The sequence below is a fragment of the Antrostomus carolinensis genome, unplaced genomic scaffold (assembly GCF_000700745.2).
Source record: "Antrostomus carolinensis isolate BGI_N321 unplaced genomic scaffold, ASM70074v2 scaffold22963, whole genome shotgun sequence".
Classification (NCBI taxonomy): domain Eukaryota; kingdom Metazoa; phylum Chordata; class Aves; order Caprimulgiformes; family Caprimulgidae; genus Antrostomus; species Antrostomus carolinensis.
In genome coordinates, this window is record NW_010306165.1 from 40,940 (window position 1) to 50,724 (window position 9,785).

Sequence of the window (9,785 nt, forward strand, 5' to 3'; positions counted from 1 at the left end):
ACTGTTTCCCAAAAGTGTCATTGCATCAACCCTCTTAAAATCTTACTGCTAACATGGTGGGATTTGCCAAAACCAAAACCAAACCATGGTCTAAAAGAAAACAAACCCCAAGATAATTTCAAAGGCTTAATTTTAATAGGTCCCTCAAGGAACAAAAGGCATTGTGAAATTTTCCTTGGAACACCTCTGTTTTTAAAGAATAACATACATTTATTATTTTATTTCATAAAATACAATTAACCCTGGAGAGTAGCACACAATTTTCCTGCTTCATATAAGCTGCTATGTAAGATTCTCTTATAGGAAAAAACATAAAATGTATGAAGTATATGAAGTGTATAAAATACTAAGTTTTGTCTAAAGAGCAGAGAAATTCTTATCAGCTTTGACAGTAAGAGCCCTTACTAATAAACAGATTATTGAAGTCTAATACATTATTCATGGTTTTCAACTGGCAGTCCTGCATTGATTTATACACACCAAATATATTGCTTTCTTACATACTTTTGAATTTATTTTTATAATTTAATGCTCTGCAGAAGCCCACCAAAAAGCCTTGATTTGTCTCTTCATTAGTTTATAGAGCATCTTACAGTTTTCTTTCACGCTTGACATTGATATGGTGTCTTCCAGTATAGCAAACCAAGTTCTGCTGACTGCATGTAGATTAATTGCAGTCCTTTCCTATGCAAACTGCCCAGCCAGCCATGAAAATGTCACTTGGTTTCTGAAAACAAAGGCCTGCTTCTGAGGAATAGCTGCAACTCCTGGAATGGGGCCTTGGAGACTTCAATACATTTCTGCTAATGATCTCTTGATTGTTACAGAGGTGAAGACAGGGCTGATTCTTTGCAGGACATTATCATAGCAAGCTGCTTCCTCTTTTTTTTTTTTTTTTCCCCTCCTCCCCAGAAAGAGCAACCTTTTTAGAATTTGTTGGTTTGGTTTTGGTTTTATTTCTTCAAGCAACCTTCTCCTCTCCCTGCTCCCTTCCTTTCCCCATAGCAGGCAGCTGAGGTTTTGCTCATCCGAGTGGCTTGAGGCTGAGCTGCCTGTCCCACCATGGCCAGCCTGACAGATGTTGCCCTGTTTCTTGTTCCACACAGTCCTGTCAGATTCCCCCTGGATCAGTACCTCTGGCTCCTGCAAAAACAGATGCTTTGAACTTCAAGAGGCAGAGCCTCCTGGCTGCCGCTGTGACAACCTGTGCAAGAGCTACAACAGCTGCTGCTTCGACTTTGATGAGCTGTGCTTAAAGACAGGTACGATGGGTCTCCTGTCCTGCACCACCGAGTGCTGCTGATGCCTGGCTTGTGCCAGGGAACCTGCCATGATAAACCAGCGCTCCCTGCTATAACATGCATCTCCTCTGCACCTCACCTTGCCAGGCAGGCTTGGCTCAGCCCAATATGTGGCCCATGTTTCCTTGCAAGGATTGGTAGGGATGGGCACCTTATGGCTTCTCACTGCTGGGCTTCAGCCATGGTTTTCAGGGCAGAAAAAGCAGGGTACTATTCATAATACATAAAAAGTAGGTCTTCTGTTACTCAGTTAAAAGCAATAATCAGTGTTCAGGCACCAGTTTGACCTCCAGGTTACAATGAAAAGAGCCATGGTGAAGGCTGGAAGTTGGTCATTTCATGTCAACCGTCCTTTTTCTTCCATGTGATAACTTAATTTTGGAGCAATTCATGCTTGCTTGTGGACTGTGTGTTATGGTTACTCATAAAGGCACCTCTGAAACTGGGAGCACTGAAGTGGTACAGATCCTCTTGGAGAGAGCTGCAGGTGACAGGCTGGGTTTGTTACCCTTCCCCCAGACTCCGATTTCCAGATGTCAGGATGCGTATAGCAGACTGGTAAAAATGTTTGACTTCAATTCATTGGACCCTGGGGGATGGAAATACAGCACTAGGTTCATTTTCTTTTTGGTTTGATTTTGTTTTGTTTTGCTTTTTTCTTTTCATGAGTCATAGGCAAGGAAAACTTCAGAGAGCCATGAGTTATGTTTTACTTCTTAGCATAGTGCATTTAAAGTCGTACCCATCTCCTTGAGTGTTTGCACAGTGGTCAAAGTTGACACAGGTGTCTTCTACTTTTGCTGTTAAACATTTTATAGCTTTATCGAATAATTACACTTACTAAGCAGCCAGAAGAGAAGTCTAGAGATTAAAAATATCATTGCCCATGGATGTGCCATGCTTGAGAATACTGACTTCCTAAGTTCTGTTCATAATGATATTATTTTAATAGCTTGGTACCAAAAAATGCTGAGCTAATCTGGTACGAAAAACTACTTTGGTTCCAAGCCAAAAACTTATGAATTTTAGGCTGATGCTGTTTAGCCCCTGATGTAAATGACTGCAGAATTAGAAGCTCTTTTTGAAGACTTTCAGTACAATACAAGATGTTTGCTACCAAAGGGCAGATTTTCAGTTCCTCAGCCTCCTGTCTGCAGTGCATCATGTCCATGTACAAGTATGAATCCCTGCATAGCCCTTGAGATTGACGTGTGAATTGTCATATACTCCCATAGGCGTTTATTTAGGCAGTTATCACAAGTACCATCTGTAAATATTATTTATACAAAAAAGCCCCAAATGAAGGAGAAAAGGGGGTAAAAGTCATTACTTTGATGTGGTGTGTTTTTTCACTTGGTGCATGTTGCGTAAAGTTGATTTTTTTGAAGTTTCTTGTTGGTTGGGCCAGGATGTGGAAAACCATATGCTTACATCCTTAGGCCCTGTTTCAAGGTGTAGCAATGTACTGCCCTTGAGAGAGCACCCTAGTTTAGCCAGGCCCTTAGATCCTAACTTTGTTGGCAAGATGAGAAGAGCCGGATTGTTTTATAGCAGCCTGCCATGCTTTTCCTTGAAGAGCAGCTCTTGTTCTCATAACTTTGCAGTTGGTGCTATATCTCCCTCTGTGGGTGTGGAACTGATGGGAATAAATCAGCAATTGGTATCTACATAATCTCTTTTCAACTTTCTCTTATTTCCCCATAGATTGAACTGGCGACTGGAATAGTTGGGAGGAAAAGAATGAATTACTCAAAACCACCAGAATTCTTAGCTTCTGCTCCAGGCTCCACCATTTATCTTTCAAGATCCTTTCTTGTCTTCTCCTTTCCACACTTTTTCTGGCATTCAGGTTGTACAAAGCCTGGAGTACAACACCTGAGGGTAGCAGAAGCACTTGTGTGTGTGGGTTAAGGAGCTCTCCTGCACCTGAAAGACACAAGGGTCCTTTTTGTTTCTGGTTGACATGCCTACTTCAGAGGTCTTGAAATCGCTAAAATGAGGCCATAAACTTTACATCCAACTTTAACGACTAGAGTGTTGTCATTATGGCTTGAGTGAGTACTTTTTGTTTTGATTATAATCTCTCGTTCTTGCTTACCTCGTGAATATTTTAGCTCGGGGCTGGGAATGTACCAAAGATCGCTGTGGAGAAACCAGGAATGATGACAATGCTTGTCACTGCTCTGAAGACTGCTTAAGTAGAGGAGATTGTTGTACTAATTACCAAGTCGTTTGCAAAGGTAAGTCTTTGGTCTTTCTACCTCTTATCTTTCCAAACCTGATAGAAGAAAGCCCTCTGGGTGAAGAGTTTTCTTCTAAAGAAGGAACCCTCTCCTTGTATCAGTCTGAATATTTTTGGGGGCGGGGCGGGTAAGAATGGGGAATTGCATTTGTAGGTTTTCTGGGCACTAGTGCAGGTGAATACTTCTAATTTGTTGATGGTAGGAGGACATTGCCTTTTCTTGTAGGGATACTGATAGAAAGAAAAGAGGCGTAAGTGGATAAAGAAGAGTTTAAAGCAAAACACAGAAGTGTTCAGATGCATTTGTCTGCATCCCAGGGAAAGCGGAGATATCTGATGGTCTCAGAAGGAATGGAGCATTCCTAGATAAGTTATCTCTGTGCCAAAGACCTCTCTCCACCCCCAACACAAAAGTTTCTGCTCAAACTACTTGGCCTAACACCTGTAGGCTTTGTTTCTTGTGGGAGAGGAGTTGTGAGAATACAGGGGATGTAATTCATGGATGGGTGGCATAGGCTTCAGATGACCATGCCACCTTCTAGACACAACATGGCTGCAGTATGGCTTACAGTGGTTGATGGTTGAATGGGCTGAGAAGGCTTAATTTTAATCCTCTACCCTGATTTTTTGGAGCGTGTCATGCTTGTGTAGTGTTTCTCCCATTCAGAGCAGGTCTTCTTATCCCTGGTAATGAGCGCTACACTTTTGTATCTTGGCTAGTTCTTAGTATTTTCATTCATTAACTTTACCGGTGGAAGGGTTTCAGTTTGAAATTTTTTCTTCCACATTATTTTGGCCGACTGTATATGATCCATACACTGAAAATTGCTTTTTCTTCTTTACTTGAGCTTTACTGTTGGGAATCCAAGTGAAATATGCGTCTTCCAGCAAGTCCCCATATATTCTTCCCCTTCCCAAAGAAACCCAAGGCTGAGACCACTTAAATACTGGTATAGTTTTCAGATTCTGCCTTTTTTGTGAGCTCCCTCTTACAAGGATCAAGACTGAGGAATTTACATGCCTCCAGCTTTAACGTGCATAATATTTGTTTAATTGGCTAATAACAAATGATCTCAATGACCTTGGCACTCTGACAGGAGCAAACTTTATGTGAGAACAGCGTTTCCTCTTTATTCCTGCCTTTGCCTATCTGAGGATAGTGTGGGGGTTTTTTTGTTTTGTTTTGGTTTGGTTTTTTCCTTGGAAATTGTTTCTCCACCTCCTGTCATGGTCAGTTGGAATTGCTGCAGGACACATTTCCTGCAAATCTTTTCTATGGTGCTTTTTGTTTTGTTCTTTTAATTGGACTGCAGTTCCTTTAATAGTTCCAGGTTCAGGAAGGGAGCCTCATTAGCTAATAATTTGTTTTTCAATTGACCTGTGAAAGTGCAAGTCATAGCCACTCTATAGTCAGCATTCAGCAGTGAAAACGGTAAGAAAATAGTTGATTACAGAGAGTAGTTTTAACTAATCTCGCTCTGAAAGAGTATTAATGCTTTTTTTAGCTGTGTCTGAGTCTCACCTGATCCATGAGCTGATCAGCTCTCTAAACCAGCTGGAAACTATTTAGGGTTGTTTTTCTTCCCCAGAATGAATTTTATTTTGTGTCCTTAGCCAGCTGAATCAGCTCATGGAGACCTCAGAGCTGGTAAGGAGCAGGGTGGGAATTCACAGCCAGAAGCAGCACTACCTGTTTTTGACAGATCAAAAATAAAAAAAATAAAATAGATGACTACTGTGCCTAAGGCGTTACCACTGTCTCCTGTGGTCAAAAGGACACTTTTAACTCCAGTTTTAAGAGTTACTTCTAGGAGTGCTAGTTTGGATATTCTTGTTGAGTAGAATACAACCAGATCATCTGTTCAGCTTTGTGAAAAGACTTGCTTATTATTCATGGGAAGTATGATAAGTCAGCCCATTAACTGGAACTAGACTTTATTTTTTTTTTTTGACACTTTCTGTGAAACCTGTAGCTATGTCCACAGATTTTTTTTTTTTTTTTAATTTCAATTCCAATGTGACTTTTCTGGCAGGAGAAACCCACTGGGTGGATGATGACTGTGAAGAGATAAAGGCTCCTGAATGTCCAGCAGGGTAAGTGTTTTACACACAACTGCAAAGTCAAATGCAGCCACACCGATGGTCCCTAGCTCTGCCTTGGACCTCTGAGCATCACATTTCTGTGCTGGGCCTGTCAGGTAGCCTGAATGGCTGTGGGTTGGATGCTTCCCTGTGCTTCACTATGTGTACAATTAAGCTGATAATATTGTAATACCTTTGAGCTACTGGATGAGTAGTGGTGTATGAAATGTGAGCTTGAACTCTTGGTCTTTGGTCACTTTCTGACAGGTTTTCCTGCTTTACTTACTCCATAGGGAAGGTAACCAAAATGCCTTGAAGTTAATGGAAAGGTTTAGGTTTTTCTGGTTTCAATAAAATTCAAGTTAAGCTGTATGTGAGCACAGTTCAGGCCATTTAAAAAAAAAAAATAAAAAATGTACTTGTAGTGTTATCTTCCTAAAGGAATGGATTTCTAAATTGCAATGGGATATAGACTTGACTTAGTGAGGTATTAGAGCACGTGAATAACACTGAGAAAGTAAGCAGTTTTGGAACTATTTGACTCTCTATTATCCTTAACGGTAAGTGTCTGCTCAGGTGCTGCGTTGGGTTGCAGCTCAGTCTGTGCTATTAGGAGGACAGTTTGGAGGAGATAGGAGCCCCTACTTCTCCTGGTGACAGTGATGGCTGCTTACCTCTGCAGCAAGTGACTAACGTTAAAAGCCCAGCTGTGTCCATCCACGACACATCTCTGCCTGCTTAGGGTCAACTCCCAACAGCAGCAGTAAATAAAAATGTAATAAAACAACATGAAATACTGTCATCTTCAGTATGAGAGGATGAGCTCTGCCTCACAGAGCTCACTTAAAATGCTACATGGACTTTTGTGAAGAGAGAAGACCAGCTGTCATGAGATGTGGTTTTTACCTATAGATTGTATACTAGAGTGGGTACTCAAGCATATTTATTTTTTTTCTTCTCCATCTCCTTCTATAAACTCTTACCTTTTTTGGCTATATGCTTTTAGCTGCTCAGGAAAGATGTCTTTTATATTGGAGCTCAGCCCTTTCACTGACTGTGAGTGAACACTGGATATTACTAAGTGTGAAGATTGTCAGTTTGTGCTGATCTGTTAAGTAAACAAAAAAATTGTCAACATACAGCATATGCAGTAGCTGTACTTCAGGTTCTCTGGAGTCTCAGTGAGCAAGTGGAAATAATTTTTTTTTAAATAATTTTGAAATGCTGCCTTATGTTCCTGCTGCTTTTGCTTTTAGCTTTGTTCGTCCTCCTTTGATAATCTTCTCTGTTGATGGTTTCCGTGCATCATATATGAAGAAAGGGAACAAGGTCATGCCCAATATTGAAAAGCTGAGTGAGTACATCTGTTTTCTTACAATAAACGAGAGACAATTTCTTGCAGCCCAGTTATCATCATCATTCATTGAGCTACAGAAGTGAGCATGGAGCTGTGGGTAGAAGGGCTGTGCCAAACACAGGGCTCCTCTGACATGAAAGATCTAACAAAGACTAAGTCTTTTCCCATGAAAGTGAAGTGGCAGAAGTCTCCTTTGGTTTAGATGGTATCAGCTGGTGGCTTGAAAGTACCCTGGCTAAAGCAGTGCACAACAATGAGAGTGTGGGGAGAGAGCTGCTGCTTTGGGGAACTCTGCTCAGAACTGGTGACCTTCATATGGTTTTGTCAAGAAAAAAAATGCATCTTCAGTACATGAGATGTATCATGCACTCTTATAGGCTAGTTGGGAGGTGCCCGCAAAATGTTCCACTTGATTAAAAAAATGTTGAAGGTAGGGGTAAGTGGGTACAGGAGCTTCAGTGAATGTATGATAAGTGGCTGAGGAAGTGCCCCAGTGATGAGCAGCCTTGCACTCATCTCTGAGGTAGCTCCACTCACCACCTGTGCTTGTGGAGCACTGGATGCGATGCATAGTTGAGCTTCTCGGTATCTTACAGCTGTTTCTGTGTGTGCCCACGCCCTTGAAAGGTGTTTGTGTTTGGTGTATTTTTTTTTCTCTGTGTGTGCTGGCCCTCATATTTGTGTAGCCATCTGTGGAGCTGTGGCCAAAGCCCATTGTGAAACTGCAGCTTTAGTACATTAATCACTTAAAATTAGCCTGTGTTTTCTCATGTTGTTTTACTTAGCAAGATACTTCCAATGACTCTGGACTCTGGGAGGAGGCTAACTCAGAAAGGAAAACAATCTATGGAGATGTAGCTGGTTCTGTAGTCCTCTGGCTGCATTATTTCAGTTGTTTATTTTGAAGTATGAAGAGTGCATGAGTGGATTTACTACTGGCTTGTGAGAATACCTGCCAATGTTTAGCAGCAGAATGTTCATTTAAATCGGTTAAAATTTAACCAGTTTCTGCAGCATTTTGACTCACAGTAAATGACTTCCCCTGTTTTTGTTTTCCATGTCTAAGAGCTTCACTTCCTAATGTTTGCATTCCCTATTGATTTTTCAGGATCTTGTGGAACACATTCTCCCTACATGAGACCTGTCTACCCTACAAAAACCTTCCCCAACTTGTACACCCTTGCTACTGTAAGTTTCTGGGAAGGATTTTTTAATGATAAAATGTTACATTGCAGTAGAAATGTGGATTGTGGGAAGCAAGATTTTTTAAAAAGAAAACTGCTTCGCTGTCCATCCTTTTTGGCCTTCAGTTAACTATTTTCTTCACTATTTTGAAGTTCTGTGATAAACTGTATCTCACCATTATACACTCTGTTACAGCTTTCCTGTGTTTTCTTATGCTTGCTTTTGCAGTTATTTGAACTGCTGTGTAATTACAGGTCACAGTTCCTCTAGGGGGGAAAAAACCACCCCTGAAATCTTACCCAGAATACAACCAGCAGTTGTTCCTTCGTTGGAGTAGCTGAAGTCCGTGGGGCTGATTTAGCAGCTGACTTAACAGTTTACAGCTGCTGAGCGTGTCTGGATGCTGTGCTGGCCCTGCAGTAAAACGAACCATTGCTTCTGCACTCCAGCACACAGCTGGTGGCCAGGCTGTCCCCACCCTGGGATGCACTCGCTCCAGTGTGACAGTGCTCCCAAAGCTGGGCTAAGGGACTTCATACCTGCAGCTGCAATTTTTTGTCCCCCTTTTTCCTGCATCCTCTGCATAAATGTTGAATGGGAAGAGAAAGGAGGGAATGGACAAACAATGAGCAGGGGATGTGAGAGGGCCAAGAGAAAGGGAGAAGAGCAGAAACCTCTTAAATTACCTTTTCCTGCTGGAGAAATTGTTATATAAAGCCATGACTTTATATTGCCTTGTTTTTTTTCTTGGAAATAACTCTTATCTCACAGAGGCTCTGGTGAAGATAAAACATTATAAAAAGGAAATGCAAAGTGTTACTCTTGCAACCAGAGAACGAATCACTGTTTCATGAAGGGAATTCATGAAGAGGAACTGAAAGTTCAAATCAGTCTTGTTTTCATAAATTTTTGCTTACTTTAGATAGCCTCAAACTAACTTTTAACCAGTGTGAAAATACTATAAAGTATTGAGTAACAGGAGTTTGTATGCTTTTTAGCACAATTCAGTCATCTCCTACTGCTTTGATTATTACAGCCAGTTTTAAATGTACTTATCTTAAAGTTAAAATGTTTTCTGGTGTGCAGTTACAAACATACCCATTTAAAAATAATTTAGTGGGATTTGTAGATAGCTATGAAGAACTGGATTTGTGTGCATCACGGTTTTACTAATTAATCTACTTTTGCACAAAGGGACTCTATCCTGAATCACATGGAATCGTTGGCAATTCGATGTATGACCCAGTGTTTGATGCCAGCTTCAGTCTTCGAGGGCGAGAGAAATTCAATCACAGATGGTGGGGAGGTCAACCAGTAAGTTTCAGATTCCCTCCTGTTCCCTCCCTTCTCCCTCCTCTCTCCCCTCCCCTTGTGCTGTGGAACATAGCCAATAATAATAATTAAAAAAATACATCTGTGAACAATTTGTACCTAATCTCCCCTTCCCTGCCCTCCTCGCCCCCCCCCAGCTGGCCCTGTGTCTATCAATTTAATGTAACATTTTGAGTTGGCTTTTGCTTTTCAGAATAATAAAACCATTGATTATGGAAGGTGCTTGCATTGATAAGTACAAATTAGAGGTGGCTAGAAAAAAACCTCACTTTAGGCAGCAGTATAA

At 41.1% G+C, this 9,785-nt stretch overlaps 1 protein-coding gene across 1 annotated transcript in view; it reads left to right on the forward strand.

Annotated features, from left to right (window-relative positions):
• Positions 1-9,481, forward strand: part of LOC104522679 (ectonucleotide pyrophosphatase/phosphodiesterase family member 2-like) — a gene marked incomplete at its 3' end in the record, with an annotated part of 14,848 nt that extends 5,367 nt beyond the window's left edge. Inside the window, exons 3-8 of the mRNA XM_010165041.1 lie at positions 1,107-1,262; positions 3,416-3,541; positions 5,577-5,637; positions 6,882-6,979; positions 8,091-8,170; positions 9,362-9,481. Coding sequence (XP_010163343.1) covers positions 1,107-1,262; positions 3,416-3,541; positions 5,577-5,637; positions 6,882-6,979; positions 8,091-8,170; positions 9,362-9,481 — 641 coding nt within the window. The remainder of the gene's footprint in view (positions 1-1,106; positions 1,263-3,415; positions 3,542-5,576; positions 5,638-6,881; positions 6,980-8,090; positions 8,171-9,361) is intronic.
• Positions 9,482-9,785: the final 304 nt, after the last annotated feature.